The 22,840-nt window shown below is 43.8% G+C and overlaps 1 protein-coding gene and 1 long non-coding RNA gene across 8 annotated transcripts in view; both read right to left on the bottom strand.

Annotated features, from left to right (window-relative positions):
* SPECC1 (sperm antigen with calponin homology and coiled-coil domains 1) overlaps positions 1–22,840 on the bottom strand; it is a 334,491-nt gene that overhangs the window by 146,331 nt on the left and 165,320 nt on the right. For all 7 annotated transcript variants that reach the window (XM_033921588.1, XM_033921589.1, XM_033921586.1 and 4 more), the window contains 3 exons: positions 17,057–17,264; positions 16,085–16,158; positions 11,176–11,351 (listed from right to left, as the gene is read on the bottom strand). In XM_033921588.1, the coding sequence (XP_033777479.1) occupies positions 11,176–11,351; positions 16,085–16,158; positions 17,057–17,264 (458 nt within the window). The remainder of the gene's footprint in view (positions 1–11,175; positions 11,352–16,084; positions 16,159–17,056; positions 17,265–22,840) is intronic.
* LOC117348931 lies at positions 5,718–9,985 on the bottom strand. The gene is made up of 2 exons (XR_004537076.1): positions 9,570–9,985; positions 5,718–6,840 (listed from the first exon to the last, which is right to left on the bottom strand). It is a non-coding gene; the product is annotated as an uncharacterized LOC117348931 (long non-coding RNA).

Below are 22,840 nucleotides of genomic sequence, written 5' to 3'. Positions count from 1 at the left end.
CAGGCTTTACATGTTCCGTAAGTTTGCTGCTTATCTTAAAAATACTGTATTTAAACAATTTTTGATTCAATGCATCCATTCTGTGCTTAAAGAACTGTTTGTAATTAAATGTCTATTCATTTCTAGGCACTGTAATTGGTTTCCCCTGACGAAGCCTCGCAGGTGAAACGGTGGCCCCGTTGGGTTTGGATACAGTGCTGTCCCACTTTAAGCTAAGTGCTATTTTAAATTTCTTGCACTTTTTTCTGCATTGTTGGATGCCTTACAAAAACATATAAAAATATTTAAATATAATTTAAAGATAAAACACCAAAAACTAAAAAGAGCTATATAAAGATAAAAAGAATATATACATATAAAATATTTACATTTAGCTCTTTTTCATGCCAAAGGCATGATTGAGATCTTGACCGAATCATTATTCAGCAAGGTTGGCTTGAATAATCGGTCTCTGAGGCTTGGCATTAGTTTGTTCATAGAACTACCAATAGTATTTTTTCCAGAAGTGATTGTGTTGTTTGCACTATATTTGACACTTCTTCAGTACTTGTTTCTGGAATATCCAGAAAATGACATGGCGACAAGATATTTCAGGCTGAAGAGTCTCATCCAAGCCATCTAACTTTTTTCTTGAACAGTCCAGATGTAAAAAAAAAAAAAAAAAAAAAGGTCATGTAAAAAAACAATCCCAAAATTTCACATGCTGGAAGCACTAGAATATAAATATTGTTCCTCCTACTCTGCAAATATAAGTTGTAATAGGAGAGGGCATCGTACTTTTAGCTCTCACGTATACCCGAGCCACCTCCCAGCTTTTCATCTCGTGTGAACGCTCGCTTAAATCTAATGAGGCGTTTTTTTCATCAATTTACAACTGTTTAGGGATGGGTTCCTGAAGAAGGGGGGCGCATTGAGTTCCTGAAACCAAGCCTGGTTGAACCTTCCTATCGAGGTCTACTGAAATGGTTGCAGCTTGCTATTTCTTTCATTCATATGCTGAGGAGGCGTGGCCTTTACATAGTGCCACCCTGTCACAGTGAACTAATCACATTTAGGGCTCCTTTTACTAAGGTGCGTTAGGACCTTAACGCGCGGAATAGCGCGCGCTAAATTGCCATGCGCGCTAGACCTTAACGCCAGCATTGAGCTGACGTTATTCTAGAAGCATACCGCGTGGTAATTTTGTGCGGACGCTAAAAACGCTAGCGCACCTTAGTAAAAAGAGCCCTTAGGTTTTTCCAAATAAATTGATTTTGAAGTATTTCTTATCACTGTTTGATTTATGCACATCAACGTGCCCTATGATGGGGTGTGGCTGGAAGTCAGTTAAATCTCCTTCTTAATCAGCTTTTGTTGTTATATTGTTGCACGCCTTAATGCATACTCCCTCACGCTGAGGGCACGTCTTATTCACTAATATTTAATGTGTTTTTCACTTTGATTTTTTGTGAATGAAGTGCGTCATAGTTGGCCTTCTCTTCCGACTTATTGACTACAGCTGCTCTTGTTTAATGTCTTTGGAAGTACCTCTGACAGCATCTGAAATATCTTTGATTTAATTGAGTAATACACATAGACATGTACACTTCCCCCTCCCCATTCGCGGTTCCTGCACTCGCAGTTTCATATAATCGCGATTTTTTTCTGGGGAGGGGGAAAATTTAAAAAAAAAAACAAGTCTTAATGTTAAAAAAAAAAAAAAAAATAATCCATCTTTTTTTCCTCCCTGCCGCCTTCCCAGCCTTACCTGGTGGTCTAGAGGGCTTTCGGGGCAGGAGCGATCTTCCTACGCTCCTGCCCCGTGCAGATCGCCATGAGGAAATGGCTGCTGGGAGTTCCTGTAGTCTCTCGAGACTACGTCGGGAACTCCCTACAGCCATTTCCTGATGGCGATCTGCACGGGGCAGGAGCGTAGGAAGATCGCTCCTGCCCCGAAAGCCCTCTAGACCACCAGGTTAAGGCCGGGAAGGCGGCATGGAGGTGGGGGTGGGTCAGAGCTGGATAATCGCGGTTTTTCGGCATTCGCGGTCTGGATCTGCCCGTATCCCCCGCGAATGACGAGGGAGAAGTGTATTCCCTATCACTTAGGGCTCCTTTTACAAAGCCGCGTTAGCGGCTTTAGTGCACGCACCTTTTTAGCGTGCGCAAACCCCTGTGCTAGCTGAAAAACTACCGCCTGCTCAAGAGGAGGCAGTAGCAGCTAGCGCGGACGGCAAATTAGTGCGCGTTAAAACCACTAACGTGGCTTCGTATAAGGAGCCCTCAATCTTTTCCTCATATGGGCAAATCACTCAGTCCTTTCAGGTACGTTAGATAGATTGTGAGCCCACCGGGACAGATAGGGAAAATGTTTTAGTACCTGATTGTAAACCACCTAGATCAGTGTTCTTCAACCTTTTTACACCTATGGACCAGCAGAAATAAAAGAATTATTTTGTGGACCGGTATCGGTCCGCAGACCAGTGGTTGAAGAACACTGGGCTCAGTCGTAGGCCAGACCCTGCCCATCTCTACCCAATCTCCACCCTAGCCCTGCCCCCATAGTCCTAATTGTAACACCATTTTTTCCATTCATATATACACACATTTTTTCCATTCATATACACACACAATATAATCTTATTAAGAATACATCAATCGCACCGCGGACCGGTAGTTAAAGAACACAGTTTTGGGCCTGATACACATGCTGGCCCTGTGGACCAGCAGGAAATTTCTGTGGACCGGCACCAGTCCATGGACCAGTGGTTGAAGAACACTAACCTAGATAACCTTGATAGGCGGTATATAAATACCTAAATAAATAAATATGGTTAGATTCTTTATGGAAAAACTGCCTCTTTTGAGCATAAACTTCTTAACTGAAGAAATTGACCAATTAGTAAATTTTCCTTAACAGCACAACTGTGACATCTTTTAAAATGTAAGACTTTATTCACATCTATTGGTTTTTAATATAAAAACAAACAAACACAGAATCATAGCAAATGAAGGAACATAAAGACCACATGGGCCTATCCAGTCTGTCCAGCCATACCATTTACCACCCCTTCACCTCCTTTAAAGATCCTGGCTGGCTCATCTATCAAATAAATATCAAATAAAGAAAAACCAACAGAAACTACATGCTTGACCCACACTTCCTTGAATTCAGATATAGTCTTTGTTTCCATTTCCACCACCTCCACTGGGAGGCCTTTTCATGCTTCCACCACCTTCCTTGTAGGTAAAGAAGCATTTCCTCACTCCCGAGTCTTTCTTCTTTTACTTTTATCCTTTCAATTGAAAGAGACTTGCCTCCTGTGCATTATGCCATGGAGGTATTTCCATGTTTTTATTATATCTCATCTCTAGCACCTTTCTTTCAAAGTCTACATATTGAGATATTAAATTTTTTTCCACATATACTTATGACAAAGACCACTGACCATTTTTAGAGCCATCTTGTTTATATGTTTTGAAGGTATGGTCTCTAGTCTTGTACACTGAACTCTAATTAGGGGTCTCACCAGAGACTTACATAGGGGTACTGTCATCTCCTTTTTTTGCTGCACCCAATCATCCTTCTGGCTTTTGCTACCACCTTTTCTACCATCTTTTTATGATCATCAGATATGATTATCACCGAGTCCCACTTTTCTTTGGTACTAATACTTTACTCCCTATCCTGTATTGCTCCCTCGGATTTTTGCAGCCCAGATGGATGACCCTGTATTTTTATTTTTTTTTTTGCATTAAATCTTAGCCACCAAATTCTAGACTGTTCTTCAAGCTTCACTAGAACCTTAATCATGCCAGCCACACCCTCAGGGTGTCTACTCAACTGCAGATTTTGGTATCATCCACAAAGAGGCAAACCTTATCAGATAGCTCTTTCACAATATCATTCACAAAAATGTTATAAAGAGGCGATCCAAGTACCAATCCCTGCAGCATACCACTGGTTAAATCCCTTTCTTCCATGTGAACTCTATTTACTTTTACCTTTTGTCACTCAACTAGTTCTTAACCCAGTCAGTCACTTCAGGGCCCATATCAAGAGAACTCAGTTTATTTATAAGTTGCCTATGTAGAATTAGGTGTCAGCAAAACCTATAACACAGGTACATCACATCTAGTGCTCTCCCTCAATCCAACTGTTTGGTCACCCAGTCAAAGATATTAAATAGATCTGTCTGGTAAGACCTGTCACAGGTTCTCAAATACACTGGATTCCAAAAATTTAACTATTCTCTGTTTTAGAAAGGTTCCATTAATTTAATCACCACAGGGATCAGACTAACTGGCCTACAGCTACTTCCCCTTCAGTGGAGAAATACCACATCTATCCTCAAAGGAGGGAAATTTAGTGGCGACGCCAGGAAGTATTTCTTCACAGAAAGGGTGATAGATCACTGGAACAAACTTCCGGTGCAGGTGATCAAGGCCACCAGCGTGCTCGACTTTAAGAATAAAGATTCACGTGGGATCCCTACGAGGGTCGAGTTAAGGAACTGGGTCATTAGCACTTAGACTTAATGAGGTGGGTCAGTGGAGTGGGCAGACTTGATGGGCTGTAGCCCTTTTCTGCCATCATCTTTCTATGTTTCTATCCTTCTCCACTCCTCCAAGACTACTCTCCTAACCCTAAAGGAACACTGAAAAGGTCAGCCAGCAGAGTCACCAGAACTTCCATACTTGTATGGAAAGATACATAACATCATAAGAATAGCCTCACTGGGTCAGACCAATGGTCCATCAAGCCCAGTAGCCCATTCTCATAGTGGCCAATCCAGGTCACTAGTACCTGGCCAAAACCCAAGGAGTAGCAACATTCCATGTTACCAATCCAGGGCAAACAGTGGCTTCCCCCATGTCTTTCTCAATAACAGACTATGGACTTTTCTTCCAGGAAATTGTCCAAACCTTTCTTAAAAGCAGCTATGCTATCCACTCTTACCACAACCTCTGGCAACGCGTTCCAGAGCTTAACTATTCTCCGAGTGAAAAAATACTTCCTCCTATTGGTTTTAAAAAGTATTTCTCTGTAACTTCATCGAGTGTCCCCTAGTCTTTGTAAATTTTTGATGGAGTGAAAAATCGATCCACTTGTACCTGTTCTACTCCACTCAGGATTTTGTAGACTTCAATCATATCTCCCCTCAGCTGTCTCTCTAGTCCAAGCTGAAGAGCCCTAGCCTTTTTAGTCTTTCCTCATATGAGAGAAGTTCCATCCCTTTTTTTTATCTTGATCGCTCTTTGAACCTTTTCTAATGCTTCTATCTAGAAAAGTGATCTCACTCATCAAAATACACATGGAATTTCAATTTACACCTCCAGTATTAAGCAAAACATGGAAATCTCCTAAGCTAGTTAATTCTATATCATGAAGAATTCATCAGTGTATCTTTTCTACAATACCACAGAGTCTTCGAATGGGTTGGGGTTTTTTCAAATTTGCTACTGAACAAATTGGAAATATCAGGTACCATTGTGACACCCATAGCTGTACCTCTGATTGTTAGTAAGGATACCCTGTTATTCATCAATCTCTACAGCTGAAGATTTTCTTTTCTGAAGTTCATCTGTGGGATTGTTTAATGGTGTATAACAAGTTGAATCATTTAACTAGCACATAACTTGTTTTTGGTAATCAGCTCTATTCCTAATTAACACAGTATCACCATTTTTGAATTGTCTTTCAGATCTTCTAATGCACAGTTCTCTCACTTGGATAAGCTGCGATACATCTTTGATTTTTTTTTTTTTTCTTTTGAAGATTTTGAATTTCATTTGTTGCAGTTGTCTGGGTCTCGCCGCATCTGGGTAAGTCAAACTTGTCTTTTCAGCCATCATGCTGTGGCTTTCCTCAGAGTGTGCTGTGAGGTCCTCAAACCCGATTGGCTGGAGCTTGAAGTGAATGAGGCAAGAAAGTCTGTTGGTCACCAATTTGAATTTTGGTGGAAAAGTATGTTTTATGCGATCTGGTTTATCCAGTTAACTTATGAGGCTAGGTGGAATGACTAATATCATTATAAAGAGTTTCAGAACTACCATTTGTAAGTTTCTGCTCTGCTTGGATTTTTTGAGTCATATGATCATGGTTTTATAAATGACAATATCCCAAGGCCATCTTGGATGTAAGAAGAATGTTTTCATAGAAAGAAAGAATGCTGCTGCCTAACAATTTTTGGGGTTTTTTCCCCCTCCAAAAGTGGATACAGCTGGTGAAGAGACTTTCCCTGAAGAAATTTTCTGATAAAACATTGTATCATGTTAGAGTTGGAGTTATTAAGTAGAAGAGTTTGCTGATTGGAGTTATCAAGTTGAGAAGTTGACCGATATTGCAATGATCTTCAAATGCAGTAGTCATCACATTTGGGCAGCTAAACATTTTGTTTTTGAATATTTGAAGAAAGCATTTTGTATGCAATTCATTTTTTAAAGTATGAATTCTGTATATAATAGCTTTTAGGAGCCAATGATTATATAGTAACAAGCCTTGAGGTTCCAGACTTGACAGTTTTGTTATCAAATATTAGTTTGGGCTCTTTGATAGCTTCTTAGGATACAGACAAGAGTGGTGCATGGTTATTGGCACATTGCCTTGTGGAAGGGTCAGAATGGTTCCATGCAGAGTCTTAGGTAAAGTAGCCTAACAGGAGAAACAAGGCAGGGTTACAAGTCACAGGACAAGGCCATATTACAAACATGTAGCAGAACATCTCCTTCTACTGTAGTGTTTTCTCCCAGTAGGGGGCATTCTGTCCAGCTGGAGGGGCTTGATCTGTTCTACTGAATCCCAGGAGAGACGAGGGGCCAGATATGACTCTACAATGTCAGCTGGCAGAGATGAGAACTCTGCAAAAACAAGAAGGAAACAGGCAGTTACAGTACATCCAGCAACATGCCAAAGTATTGTGTTCAAAAACAACAATCCTATTTAACTTTTTAATAATAAAGACTTTTATATGCATGGTGCACATTCACCTCATTCCTGCACCACATCATAACTTGCTATTCCTTACACAGCTCTGTCATTCACCTTACTCTTACACCATGATACCAACCCCCCCATACACACACACAGAGAGCTCTGCAAATGCACCTCACTCCTTCCCTGCAGCACCTCCAACTACCCCAGTACTGAGATCATCACACATGCATAGCTCTACCAATGTAGCAAAAGAGGCTGGCGCCCGGCATTGCCACATCACGCGCCCCCTAGCTCTTCCCTGCTGCTCGGGCACCCTCTGCCCCTGCATACCTCTTGAAATATTTGCCAGCGCAAGCAGCATCTTCCACCTGCCACTCTGCTCCCTTCCGACATCTCGTAACGTTAGAAGGGAACCAAGGCCGGTGCGAGCAGCAGGCGGAAGATGCTGCTCTCGCCAGGGAACATTTCATGTGGTACGCTGGGGGAGAAAGGTGCCAGTGCCCCTTGCGAAGATGGCGCCCAGGATGGACCGACCCCATCCCTTACTATTCCAGTACTGAGACACCTCATTCCTGTCCTGCAGCGTTCCCCTACTCTTTTTTTTTCCTTCTGTGCATTCAAGGATTTCCACCCGGTGAATGTTCAGGATGGTTATAGGGTGACCTGTGTTTATAAAGCTATACTGAGCTCTTATCTATAAGAGGGGCAATACCATTAATATATTAGAATTTAAGAACCTTGTTAGTTTATCTGGCATCTTGCTTTATCCCCTTTTTTGTATATCTGATTCTTCATCGAGTGGCATTCCCGGTTTTCTCTGTGTAATGTCATGTTATCCATTATGAGAATTGTAGTATAAATTGATTTGCCTATGCTCTGGAAAGTCTTGGCACATTTCTCTCTCTGTCCAATACCTCTGAAGAGAAAGGCTTCTCAGTAGTGAGCATTACATCAATTTTCTGAACCAACGTCAGGTGAAGTTCAGAGTTCTGCCCTTAGGTATGGGTGTTACTAGTAGCAATGGGAAAACTGGGAGATAAACAGCAGCAGCAGTGGAACTTAAAAATAGCCTGCAAAGTGTTAGCTAGTCACTTCCCCCTGGATGAGCATGCCGAGGGCACTCTCAGGGAATGGAATGGGGGCAGCACAGAAAAGTGCCGACAGCTAGTAAAGAACTTGGAGAATGGTTAGTGGTTGTAGGCAATGAGGACTGAAAGAGGGAGAGGCAACAGAGGTTCAGGGTCAAAAGATTAAAATATGGGAGGTAATTGCAAGTACTGGCTCTGTATTTGAGGAAGGATGCAGCCCTCAGAGTTATCAAAGGATGTTCTGGGACTGGTAGAGAGAAAATGGTTGTCAGCAAGGTAAACCCACAGCACAGCAAAGGTTAGGAGGATTCTTTTCCTTTAAAAATTCTGATTAGCAAAAACAAACAAAAAAAAAAAACCAACAAAAAAAACAACACACACCATTTGATTTTCCTAAGTAAAAATAAAGGTCTACAAAGTTATAAAAACCTTTTTATTGAACTAACTGGATATACCTGTGGAATAGCTTTCAACAGCAGACTGGATGGGCCATTTGGCCTTTATCTACCATCATATTTCTATGTTTTAAGAGTTATCCTGCCTTCTTTAAATCAGTAAAGAGTGCAGTTATACACAATTTTAGTAAGATAGGGTCATGGAAGTCTTAGGATGCCTGTTTGTGTCATTACATCTCAGTTAAACAAGGAGCTGGGGGAGGGTATGTGAGAGTCACGCTTTATAGTTCAAAGGCCCTGTATCTGAAAAGGAGTAAAAAAAAAAAATAATAATAATAATAAAATAAAAAAGGGGGGCTCTAATGAATCCTTTTGGATTGGTTTCATAGTGTTTGATCATCCTAATTTTATACGTTTTCTGTTCTGCTAAGGTAGAGCTTCCCATCCCTGTCCTAAAGGCACCCCTGCCTGTCAGGTTTTCAGGATTGCTGCAATGAATATGAACATGAAAAAAGTGCAAGGCAATCTTGAAAATGTACTTCGGAACTGATTAGAAAGAGCTGTGCAAAGATAAGGTGCACAATTCATAAAATCTGGGCAGATGGTACTCTCCCTTCAATGGCTGCCTTCCAGAAATCCCCATCTCACACTGACCATTCCTCTCTGCAATTGTATACTGCCGACTCACAAAGCAGACATGCACACACAAAGCATATCACAAGGCACACAGAACAAACAGGCATGTTTTACACTGAACTGAGATGAGGGACTCTAGCAGAGTATGATATAAGCCCAGCAACTTCCTGCCTGTCATGTGTCAAACACTGAAGCAAGCCCAAAAGCTGCAACCACGATCCCCAAAGTCCTGCAATTCCTACAACAAACTGAAAGGCAGCACTGGTCTCCTGGTTTGTCCAGTGCATGTCCTACAAGTGTTCAGTCGTAGGGATTCTGCTAAGGAAGCCTAGTGCTTCTTCTCCATTCTGATTGGCTTAGTTCGATGCCACTCGACCAAGCATTATCTGTTTACAAGACCATAATCCCCCCCCGAGTCATTCTTCATTTAACTTCTAAGTGCTTGTTTCAGGCCAAAACCAAACCACCCCCAAAATGTTTCTATTCATAGACTTAGAATACATATTAGTCATGTTAGTTTTCAGAGATTCTTACCTTTCAGGGGGGATATTTTGGGTCACCCATTGATGACATCATCAGGACATTCTGCAAACGCCACACTTGGAAACTTTTACTTTCTTCATTAGAAAAACTATAAACCTTAAACCCGACTGGTGCCAGCAGGGGCCTGAAGCCATTCCGAACGACTAAGAATGGCAAGACTCGGGCAGGGTGTTTGACAGGACCCTTTGGCCTATGGGGAAGCAGCTACTGGTGGCTCTTCGCTTGAACAGAAGCTGTTGAGATTCAGTTCCTGCAAGAACCGCTCCTAGAATCTCCCTCTTGCCTTCAGACACTAATCTGACCTCAGGAGATCTCAGGGCTCCCTAGAGAAAACCGTCTCCTGGTTTCCCCGATCTGAAGCAGTTTCTCACTGGATTCTGCGCATCGGGCTGTGCAGCTTGTCAGCTTATCCGGATCACTGCTGAAGAGAGGCAGCAGATAATAGGACAGACAGAAAAGCAGACATGGACAGACAGACATCAGCAAGCCCTGCATTAACTGGGTAGCAAAAAAAAAAAAAAACCAAAACAAAACAAAAAACCCAACAACAACCAACCCAGTATTACACATGGATTCAGGTCCCATTGTAATAATCTCCTAGTCATGTAAGAGGACTCTTCTCTTAAATGGTGCAAATTATTTATTTTTCTTTAAAATATTTCTACTCCGCTTAATAATCTAAGCGGCTCAAAATATTACATTCATAATATCATTAGACTAAACTCTATTCATCAGACTTTACAAAGCCACACTTAAAATTCTAGCCCTGCTACAAAGAAATCAGGATTCTACACTAACTTTTCCTCTAGCTCAGGTTCCACCATCTCACTTCTAGGCATAGATTACTGATATCAATTAAAAGCCTGGACAAATAAGTATGTTTTAAGCAATTTCCTGAATTGTAAAACATTTTCACAGAATCATATTTCTCCAGGTATCTCGTTCCATAAAACTGGATCTTCAACTGAAAAATAGGATTTTCTAGTATTGGCCTATTTTTGATCTTAACGTTCTACCCAGTTTATACATTATCAAACTTTTTCTCATATAGTCAGGTATGTTTCTGCATTTACTGAAGGCACCTCATTTCCACTAGAACCACAGCACTAGGAAACAAACTACAAGAGAAAAGGTTTGTGGACCCTGGGAGCAAAATGCAATTAGCAGGGGGTGTGTCAAGTCTTAGTAGGGCGGAGGACACATACAATGGTATAAACCCCCAGGCTTTCTACCCAGGACATTGGTTGGTTAAAGAGAAGCGTATGACCTTACGCTCACAACAGATCCATACAAAAGAAAAATTCATTTTTTCTACACAGAACGATTAAATCACCGGGGTCTATGAAAATAAACAGGCACTGCCTATCAGGATTTCTTATATTTCTGTTATAAAGCACTTTGCTCGCACTTCTTCACGTAACAAGGCTAAAAAAACACGTCAAGGTAGCATGTTGGTGTACGGCTCCACAGAGTAATGAGAAAACACATTAAAGAATGGAATGCACCATGGAGAACACAACCATGAAAGACGGGGCAACACATTGGCATGTCCTCTGGGAGAGTACCGCAGTCATAAGCAAAGGGCTTTGGCACCAACCTGTTTGTCCTGACTGCTTCCAGCTCCTCTTGCAGTCTGCTGCTCCTCTCCTCCTCCTCTCGCAGCTTCTGCTTCACCGTGCGCAGCTCCTGTTGCGCCTCGCTCTTTATGTCATTCGCCACTACCACTGCAGTCTGCAGATCAGCCTGAAAGATCCTCCACTCCTCCATTTCTTTCTGAAAGGCACAGACAGCACATCTCATTCTACAGGTGGGAAAGGCAACACCTCGTATGATTTTCTCAAGCTGGTGCTGTCTGCCCAGAAAGCACCAGCTGAGGAAAAGAAACGAAAAGTAGCTACTGCTCATGCTGTCTAGCATCATGCGGAGAAACTCACACCTCCATAGGGAACAGCAGGTACATTAAACAGTTCTAGCTTTCCCTCCCTTTTTCTCTCTCCAAACTAAGCCACCTCCTCCCACCAGGACTATAACACAACAAGTGGGAAAGCGGCTTGACTGATACGTATATTTATTATTAACTGCTAAATACACCACTTTTCAATTAATAAATCATAGTGTACATATCAAGAGAAAACGTGACAAGCACTGCAATCGATGACAGGACAGCAGAGAGAGAGAAGAGGGTAAGAGGGAGGGTAGGAAGAGAGAGGGAGGCAGGGGGGTGGATCACCCCAGGTGCCATCCTCACTGGGGCACCTATGCTAGCATCTCTCCGCCCCCCCCCCAAAAAAAAAAACCTCTTGAAACATTCACCAGCGCAAGCAGCATCTTTCATCTGCTGTTCGCACTGGCCTTGGCTTCCGTCTGACTTCACTTCCTGGTTGCAGGACCAGGATATAACATCAGAAGGGAGCCGAGACCCGCGCAAGCAGCAGGTGGAAGATGCTGTTCGCACTGGTGAACATTTTAAGAGGCTATGCAGGGGGGGAGGGGGGAAGGGGCGGCGGTGCTCAAGCGGCAAGGTGCAGGGGGGCACACGGCATAGCAATACCAGGTGCTACCACCCCAGTAGCCAACCTCTTTATCTACACCACTGGAGGGAAAAGCTACTGGAATGCCTTCAGCAAAGTCCAGAGGGAATAAATAACTGGGCCTTAACATGGGCTCTGAATGGAGTGTAGGATGATTCACCTCTAATATCAAGTGGCAGGGAATTCCAGAGGGAAGAAGCGAGTCAAAAGAATGCCGAGTGGCATCCCAAGGGTAGATTCCAATCTGGAGCAGAATACTGATGGGATAGAGAGGGTGTTCTAAGGGTGTTCTGAGGCAGAGAGCAAAGTATGAGAGGGTCTATAAGGGGTGATTAGAAAAGCAAGATAAGATAAGCCAATGATAAGCATCAGGACAACAAAAACTAATGAGCAATGAATACTATGAGCTTTATATGGTGCTCATCTCTAGGTCTACTAAAGAAAATGACCATAAGGTGTAGGCCGGTGATGTAGCTACCATTGAGTGAGATACTACACACTGGGGAGAGAATATGGACAGATGCTGGGAAGGACAGATAAGGGACACAGAAAAAAAGATGAATGCTGGACAAAGAGAGAGAAGACACATTAAAAGGAACATAACATAAGAACATGCATAAGAATGTATGAGTTGCCATACTGAGAGAGACTGAAGGTCCATCAAGCCCAGTATCCAGTTTCCAAAAGTGGCCAACCCAGGTCACAGTACCTGGTAAGATCCCAAGGAGAAAAACAAATTTTATGCTTCTTATTAGAGAGTGACACGGTGGCGGTTACCCGCGGCTAGCCACGTTTAGCCGCGGGTAACCCACCGGAACGGAGAATGAAAAATAACAGTTGCTGCGGGAACGCGGACAAGGCCATTCACCGCCCGTGGAGCGGTGAATGGTCTTGTCTCCGCAGTGAGGCATTTAGGATCGCGCGGTCCCCGCAGCCACCGCCCGCCCGTAGCGTTTAGCCAGCTCCCTCCCTCTACCTCATCTTAAATTCTGAGTTTGCCGGCTTCCATTTTCCTGAGCCGCACGCGTTCAAAAAGCCGTGCATGCGCGGCTGCGCGAGTCCATCAAGCTTCTCCTCCGACGCAACCGGAAACAGGAAGTTGCAGGAGAGGAGAAGCTTGATGGACTTGCGCAGCCGCGCTTGCGCGTCTTTTTAAACGTGTGCGGCTCGGGGAAAAAGGAAGCCGGCAAACTCAGAATGTAAGGTGAGGTGGAGGGAGGGAGCTGGCTATACGCTGCGATCGGGTAGGTGGGGGCTGCTAGACCATGAGATCGCGTTTGTTCCCGGCTCATACTAGGAAGGAGGGAGTGAAAGGAAAAAATATTCTGGGCCAAGGGGATGAAGAGGGAAAGAAAGAAACCCACAGCAGGAAAGAAAGGGGAAGACAGGCAGGTGAGCCAGATGCTGGAAGCAGGGGGGGGGGGAGAAAGAGGGAAAGAAGCTAGATGGGGTTGAAAAGAAGAGACCTGCTGGTATGGAAGAGGAAGATAGGGGAAATCTGGACAGAGGAAGGTAACAGAAAGAGGGGAAATTATGTGCATGGGGCATAGGGACAGAGACATAAAGGGGACATGCCATGGGGATGGTATATGGACACAGGGGGGGGGGCAATGGCAGATACATAGGGGAGATATTAGAAATGGGGAAAATAGGAGCACAGAAGCGAGATGGTTTGTGGGGATGGGACAGGGACCGAGCTCGCAGGCTCCAGTGGCTTGCACAAATTACATTGTAACGTGCCATGAAAATAAGAGGGAGGAAGGTAGATAGATAGGCCACGCGAGAGGAGCTGAAGGGTGGTAGAAAGGAACAGATGGTAAAGGAGGGAGGGAAGGGTGGTAGTGGAAAGGAATAGGACAGACATTGAAGGAGGGTGGAGAGGAACAGACCCTGAAGGGAAATGTGGAAGACAGAGTGGGAAGAAGACAGATGCCAGACTATGGGGGAGCGGAGGGAAGAAGATGGGTGCTAGACCAATTAGGGGGGGGTGAAGGGAGAGGCACAGTAACAGCAAATGGAAGACGCAGAGAGAAGACACACAGTGGATGGAAGGAATTGAATGAGAAGATGTGGAAAGCAGAAACCAGACACAGTGGATGGAAGGAATTGAATGAGAAGATGTGGAAAGCAGAAACCAGACTACAAAGGTAGAAAAAAATTATATTTATTTATTTATTTTTTGCTTTAGGATAAAATAGCATATTAGTTGTGTTGATAAAAATTTATAAACAAAGCCCTGCCAGCTGAACATCTCTTTCTCTAGTTCAGCAGCAGGAACTTTGATTTATAAAAAAGGAATAAGCTAAATATTACAGTACTAAGGCTTATATGGATGCTGCGGGGACGGTGACGGGGCGGTGAATGGGATTGCAGTGGCGGTGACGGGGCGGTAAAAGGGATGGCAGTGGCGGTGACGGGGCGGTGAAGGGAATGGCGGTGACGGAGCGGTGCAGAGGATGGTGGGCCGGGGACGGGGCGGGGACAGATTTTTTCCCCGTGTCATTCTCTACTTCTTATCCTAGGAATAAGCAGTGCATTTTCCCAAGCCATGTTAATAATGGGTTTTGGACTTGTCTTTTAGAAAATTAGCCAAACCTTTTTTAAACCCTGCAAAGCTAACTGCTTTCATTACATTCTCCAGAGTTTAATTACTTGTTGTGTGAAGAAATATTTTCTCTGGTTTGTTTTACATCTACTACATAGTAGCTTCAGTGCATGCCTCCTAGTCCTAGCATTTTTAGAAAGAGTAAACAAGCAATTCACAGCTACTTGTTCCACACCAGTCAGTATTTTATACACCCCTATCATATCTCCCCTGAGCCCTAGATACTTTAACTGTTCTTAATAGGGAAGTCATCCAATCCCTTTTATCATTTTCATTGCCTTTCTCTATACCTTTTCTAATTCTGCTACATCTTTTTTTGAGATGCGGCAACCAGAATTGCACGCAGTATTTGAGGTGCGGCTGCACCATATAGCAATGGAAAGACATGATAATATTTCCATCTTTGTTTTCCATTCCTTTCATGATAATTCCTGGCATTCTATTTGCTTTCTTAGCTGCTGCCGCCGCATACTGAGCTGAGGACAGGAGACATTGAAGAGAGTTTAAAAGAAAGCAGAAGAGACACCAGGACTAAAGCAATGCTCAGATAAAGGTAGAAGAAAAGTATTTTTTTCTGAACTTAGTTATAATGAGACAGCTTTAGGAAATGTGTAACTTTGTACCCCTCCCCCCCAATCCCCACTACCTTGGGGACCCATTTCAATTTTTCCACCTGGCTCATTCAGTCCTAAGTATACCATTGGTGTATGAAGACACTTATGGGTGCAAAATGCACAAAGGAGTTCAGTGCAGTATTTAATGTGCACATTATGGCCCTGATTCTGCAAAGTGCGCCCCGATTGTAGGCAGCTGTAGGCATCCTATAACTGTCTAATCAGCCAATTGATAGGCATGTTTTCTAAAAAAAAAAATGCTCCCCAGGCAGGCCGCCTATATTGAAGGCACCTCCGGGAGCCTAGGGGGGCCCGCAAGCTCGCCTAAGGCTAGGCAGTAGCCTTAAGCCAGGGATCTCAAAGTCCCTCCTTGAGGGCCGCAATCCAGTCGGGTTTTCAGGATTTCCCCAATGAATATGCACGAGATCTATGTGCATGCACTGCTTTCAATGCATATTCATTGGGGAAATCCTGGAAACCCGACTGGATTGCGGCCCTCAAGGAGTGACTTTGAGATCCCTGCCTTAGGCGAACCTAGGTGTCCCTACGCTTCTCCCTAGCAGAGCGGTTTGGGAAATCAGGCACCTGTCGGTCCTCTAAAAAGAGGACATGTCTGGGTTTCCCCAGACATTTGGTAACCCTAGACTTCTTTGTTATTTAAGCAGGTTTCCCAGTTTTGCCATTATAGCGCTGTTATACAACAAATGTAGTCACTTCTAGGGTGGACTGGGTTCTATGATTTTTGGTCATTCCTACCTTCATTTGCTTGGTCAGAGCCTTCAGCTGCCTCTCCAGGTCCAGTTTCTGCTCCTCCAGCTTCATCACTTTACCTGGAAGCAACCAGAGAAACATAAGACCACCACTAACCTCTCACTTCCATGTGTCATCATCTACCTACCAACAAAACAGTGGAGGAGATGAAAAAAACATACACCTATGGTGTTCCAACAGATGGATTTATTAAAGTTAATCTGCAGTGGATTTGTCATCATTCATATAGTCAGCATCATAGGCAAGAATTTCTTAAAAGTACAACAGCCATCACAAATAACTCAATATGGCTCTGCATAGAAGTATAGTAAGGAAAGGGGGCGGTCCGCCTCAGGCGCCATGATATTGGGGCACCAACACCCCTCCTCCTCTCTGCCCCCTGCATCTCTTCCCAGCCCTCCCCTCGCCACGCCTCCCTTCCCCCGTACCTCTAGCTGTTCACCACCGCGAACAACAATGTCAACGTGCTCCTCGCGACAGCGTCAGCTCTTCCGCCGACGTCGCTTCTGGATGCCGCACATAGGAAGCGACGTCAGAGGGAGAGGCGCCATGGTCGCAAGGAGCATTTTGAAGTTGTTACTCGCAGCGGTGAACAACTTGCAGGGGTGTCAAAGTCGTTCCTCGAGGGCCACAATCCAGTTGGGTTTTCAGGATTTCCCCAATGAATATGCATGAGATCTATTTGCATACACTGCTTTCATTGTATGCTAATAGATCTCATGCATATTAATTGGGGAAATCCTGAAACCCAACTGGATTGCGGCCCTCAAGGACCAACTTTGACACCTGTGAACTAGAGGTATGGGGAAGGGAAGGAGAGGCACGAGCGGGGGGGGGGGGGGGGAGACTCTTATCCTTGCCACACCACTGGATCTGCAAGCTGTCCCCAGCCCAAAGATCCCTCGCATACATCAGACGCATGCAGCCATGACATTCCTTTGGATCTCTTGGGCTTACCCTCCAAATCACTGATAACCTGGTTGTTATGCAGTTTGACCACACGGTCCTGTTCCACCTGGTCTTCTAGCTCATAAATGAGGTCCTTCATGTCTCTCACTTCAGCCTGGTTCTTGGAAGCTTTCTCCTGGAGCTGGCAGTTGATATTGATCAGCTGCTCCCCCTGCCTGTCGCAGAGCTCCGTCAGCTGCTGGCACTCTTCTTCCCTCTACACAAGAAGAAGGAAAGAAAATTCAATGGGCTAACCAGCCCTTAAAGACCTCTGCACCCTAGCATTGCACGTGCAGTACTGGATCATGAACTTAAGCTAGGTATTTCACAATCTGTATCAAGTCCAGTCCTGCTTTTCTAAGTACTCTACCTCTTAATGGAGGGAACTTAAAAAAAAAAAAAAAAAAAGGACTGGATACGAATATGCATTTAATACATTTTAATACAGTTTGCGGTAAGGGTTTCCACATGAGTTAACACCAACACTTAAACCCTTTCTGCCTTGCTATCTTGCAGAAAACTGTGTTAAAGCCATAGTAACTTTGCAGGAAGTTTTCTGCATCAGCCCCAGAGTCTGTCTAGTGCAGTGGTCTCAAACTCGCGGCCCACCAGGTACTATTTTGAGGCCCTCGGTATTTTTATCATAATCACAAAAGTAAAATAAAAGAGTTTCTTGATCATATGTCTCTTTAGCTATAAATGACAATATTATTATTAAGACTTAGCCAAAAGGAAAGATTTATAAACTATAAAGAATTTTACCTCATGCAAAACTGTCATTTCTTTAATAAGACATTAACTATTTTTTCTGAGGCCCTCCAAGTACCTACAAATCCAAAATGTGTCCCTGCAAAGGGTTTGAGTTTGAGTCTACTGGTCCAGTGGAACTCTAAGCCAGTGATACTCAAACTGGAACTAAGCAGTGGTCCTCCTCCTTCCCCCTAATGAATATCCATAAGATGTTCACATTGGAAGTATGCACATCGCTCAGATGCCTATTCATTAAGATATCCTGACATTCTGACTTGCTAACCCTGCCTGAGAGACACTTCTTTAGTGTAAATAATAATAATAACAGTTTATATATCGCAGTACCGTGAAGTTCTATGCGGTTTACAAAAGATTAAAAGAAGGTACAAATTGATAGAACTTAAGAGGTGAAAGTGGTTAATAGGTCAAGAGAACTGTATTGAGGAGAAAGAGATGTACAGGTCAGCTGTCTAGATATTTCAGGAACAGATATGTTTTTAGGCGCTTCCTGAATTCCTTATAAGTGGTGGGCGAAAGCAATTGTTCTAGATCTTTACCCCATAATGCTGCCTGATTCGAGAGAAGGTGTTCATGATGTTTTTTCAATTTACATCCTCTAACTGAGGGGGAAACGAAGTTCGAGTGCGAGGGCCTCAAAATAGGACCTGGCAGGCTGCGAGTTTGAGACCACTGCTGTATACTGATTCTTTTCCAGTCTTTAAACCCTTCTAGTTTTATTGATGAGTAGTAGCTGTAAGCTCCTCCCAGCTTCTCAATGTGCCTAAGTATCTCCTCTCCTTATTAGGCCAACCTCACCCAGGCCTCAGATTCCACCCCTCTTCTGTACTCTTCTGAGTAGGTGGTTGCTGGGTTTCCAGGCCAGCTAGGCCTGCTCCTGCTGTGGTCTCCTGTAACCTTTCCCTGGGCTCCAAGGGGTGATGTCCTCCCAAGAGCTGGTCACTCCTATGGAGCCTTCTCCCTTGCTGGACTCCTGGTATCAATAGAACCCTGAAAGCCTCGTCCCATGATGGATCTTCAAAAGGAACCTCTTGGGTGTTTCCCTGCTGGGGTTCAGATTTACCAGCCCTTGGGGATCTATATCCAGCAGAAACACAGTCCCCAGTAGAGGACTATCTCTGCCCTTCCCAGCCCTAAGCACCAACAGTGCTTCCACAAGCCCATCTGTCCTGAGCTGCTCCCAAAGGCCTCTTGCCTTGAGCTAGGCCCAGGCTCCGAAGAGTAGCTTTCTCAGGAGAGTCTCTAGGTCTAGGGGTACACACCAGCTGACGTTCAGTTACCAGCTCTTATAAGAGCTCTGTAGCCACCCATGATGAAGTTTCCTGTCTAGAAAGCATGAGATAAATGCAGAATAGATATCTCTGTACTCTGAACTGATCTAAAAGCCTATCTTCTCTGGGAAACCCCAATCATTTATTTCTCCCCTGAACTTATGGGGAGCAGGTTTTCACTTCAAAAAATTATACTGGCTATCAATCGAAGCCAGAATTATCTTCTTCAAGACATTATTCGGCTCCTCACCCACCTACCTCATGAGCCACCTCATTCTTCAGGACAATCTCCGCCCCTTCCAAAAACTCTTCTTTTCTCATTCCCCACTCCCAAGGGATGTTGCTACAAAAAATTCCTTGATAGGACACTATCCTTTCAGGCAGGCATCTGGAACAATAACTGCTCTTCTCCTGAAGTCTCCATCGTACCAAACCTTAAGAAAATCTATGAAAACCCACCTATTTGACAAGAGACCCCTGCCATCCTTCCTACAATCCCAACGCGAACACCGCCTACCCACGCACCCCTATGTAATCTCAATGCTGTAACCTCCATGCCCTTTTCATTTGTATCGATACCTGTGGTATCCATTGTACTTCTACTTTACTGTATACCGTCTTGAACTGAAAAGCTATTATTATTATTTCCTTATTCTGATCTAGCATTATTTCTTCTTCATTTTATATTCCCATATTAATTAGATCCACAAGATTTATTCCTTTCCATGAATTCCTTACAACATGTAAAAGTTGCTTCCATCTGCCTGTGGTTTGTCCCTCAGTATAGTCACTAGATGGCAGCATATTCTAGCCTGAAAAACATCATTGGTCTTCAGAGATACTGGTGGTGGGACATGCTCATATGTTTCAAGTTGTTTTTTTGATTTTTTTAATATCCCAAAAAATCAGATCATGTTTAAGGTGGCTTACAATAGAAATTAGTATTGGTACAAATTGTCCCTGAGGAAAGGCTACTGCGGTTAGGGTTCTTCAGCTTGGAGAAGAAATGGCTGAGGAGAGATATGCAAAGGACTATAAAACCTGAGTGGAGTGAACAGTTAAATGTGAATAGTCCATAGTCTGCTATTGAGACAGACATGGGGGAAGTCACTGCTTGCCCTCGGATCGGCATGGAATGTTGCTATTATTTGGGATTCCGGAACCTTGATACTCTCTGGGATTCCGGAATCTTGCTATTCTTTGGATTCTACCATGCAGGGATGGAGCCACAGGTGCCTGTCCAGTTTGATTTCAGGCCTGGCGACCCAGTAGCTATAGGCTGCCGGCAGTGGTTTCTACATACTGCCAAGGCTGACCCAGAAGTCTGCCCCCTGATGCATTTGCATCTTGTGTCAGAGGGAAAGCTTCTGGGTCAGCTGCTGGCAGTGTGTAGGAACTGCTGCTGAGTACCTGAAGAAATGGTACACAGGCGGGGGGGGGGGGGGGGGGAGGGAGAGAAAAAATCTGCTGCATGGGCTGATGAGGGTGGGAGGGTAGAGAGAGGAAAAAAAGTTTACTGCACAGGCTGGGGGGAAGGGAAATAACTATGTCTACCCACTTTGGGTTCAGGCCCACCCAAAATTAGCTACTTGTGATCTGGATTGGCCACTGTGGAAACAGAATACAGAGCTAGATGGACAACTGGTCTGACTCAGAATGGAGGGGGTGCTGAAATGTTCTCAGCCAACCAACCAACTTCCTATATTCTGAGCGTTATTTTGCTACTGTAGTTGAAGTAGAGTTATCTTGTTTCATTAAGTGCCAATCTGCAGAAATGAAATTATACGTTTTGACATCGTTTCAGATCGATTGAACTATATCCACGTCATTCTCTTCTTGGTTGGGCTGAGAACCTTTCAGCACCCCCCTCTTATGATATGTTGATTTTTGCTCTTTTAAAAGTACAAAGACTAGGGCAGTGATTCCCAACCCTGTCCTGGAGGAACACCAGGCCAATCGGGTTTTCAGGCTAGCCCTAATGAATATGCATGAGAGAGATTTGCATATGATGGAAGTGATAGGCATGCAAATTTGCTTCATGCATATTCATTAGGGCTAGCCTGAAAACCCAATTGGCCTGGTGTTCCTCCAGGACAGGGTTGGGAACCACTGGACTAGGGGACATGTCATGAAGTTACACAGTGGCACATTTAAAACAAATAGGAGAAAATATTTTTTTCACTCAACACATAGTTAAATTTTGGAATAGAGAATGACACGGGGACAAATTTGTCCCTGTCCCTGCAGGAACTCAGTTTCCCTTTCCCCTCCCCATGAGTTTTTTTGCTGTCCCTGTCCCTTTGTGCTTTAACCGCACAAGCCTCAAACACTTATGATTTTAAAGTGTTTGAGACTTGTGCGGTTAAAGCAGAGCTTACAGGAATGGGACAGGGACAGGAAAAGAACTCACGGGGATGGGACAGAAAAATGAGTTCATGTGGGGACGGGGAAAAATTTGTCCCTGTGTCATTCTCTACTTTGGAACTTGTTGCCAGAGCAAATGGTAAAAGCAGTTAATATAGCTGGGTTTAAAAAACAGTTTAGACAAATTTCTGGAGGAAATGTCCATAACCATTAAGGTAGACTTGGGGAAAGACACTGATTTCCTTGGGGATCATTGGGATCCTGCCAGGTACTTGTCACCTGGATTGACCGTTATTGGCAACAGAATGCTAGGGTAGATGGACCTTTGGTCTCATGTTCTTAAATATAAAATTTTGTTTTCTAATGACAGTTTTCAAAAGCCATTTACCTAGAGAAACAGAGACTACCTGTATTGTCAGGATCCATTGGTTTGCCTTGACTGCTCTATGCTGCCCCCTCAAAGCTGCTGCTTCAACTAGTCTTGCCTGATGGTTAAGCTGGCCAGAGGAAATCTTTCGGTATGGGCAGTGGTGTATGTATATATGTATATATATGTATTTATATACACCACCTCCCATACCGAAGGATTTCCGCTGGCCAGCTTAACCATCAGGCAAGACTAGTTAGGCACTTGAAGCAGCTTGGGGTTAATGAGAGGTGGGAAGAAGGGGGCAATTGGCAGGCAGGGGTTTACATTCAAACTGCAGTAGGAAAAAAGAAATAAAAAGTTCAATAAAGTTCTGAGGTGGCAGCACAAAAGTTTGGGGACAGCAACAAGGCAGAAAAACCAGCTCTGGGTAGGAGGACAGCAGGTTAAAGCCTGGGCCAAGCAGAGAAAAGAATCTTGGCTATAGGAATTAAGGATAAAGCCCAATAAGGTGCAAGAACAATGAGAAGACCGGGTGGGTCTCCAGTCTATCTGCCCTTTCTATGAATAGGGGCCTAAAAACCACCATCATTTAGGAAAATGGATTTAACCATCTCGCAGTACTTGCTGGGTCACTGGAGAATTAAGCTCCAACATCACTGCATAGCTTTGGGTAGGTCATTCCTGGTCTCAAACTCGTACTGCATAACATTCAGAGAGAATTTCATCATATGCATGTTGCATGAGAAGTTAAAACACCCACCCACTCACACACCAGAAACTTGAACAAGTGCTCCATTTTTCCACTAGGTTTTGCTCATACAATATTCCTCCTTTTCACTTTCAGAAGCTGCAAAAAGCCTGGGGCAAAGATGTACCATTTCAAACTCTTTCTAACAGGATTACTGGCATTTTGCCCCCTTTGAAAGCAATTCTATAACACGGCACATAATAAAACAGTAAGCCGCGCATGCGCACTTCCTATGCATGCGTCCGTTTTCTGTGAGCTGTAGCTAGGAAGTG

This window comes from Geotrypetes seraphini, chromosome 15 (genome assembly GCF_902459505.1).
Source record: "Geotrypetes seraphini chromosome 15, aGeoSer1.1, whole genome shotgun sequence".
Lineage (NCBI taxonomy): Eukaryota > Metazoa > Chordata > Amphibia > Gymnophiona > Dermophiidae > Geotrypetes > Geotrypetes seraphini.
The sequence above is the reverse complement of the archived record's forward strand: the minus strand, read 5'-3'. Positions and strand labels throughout refer to the sequence as shown.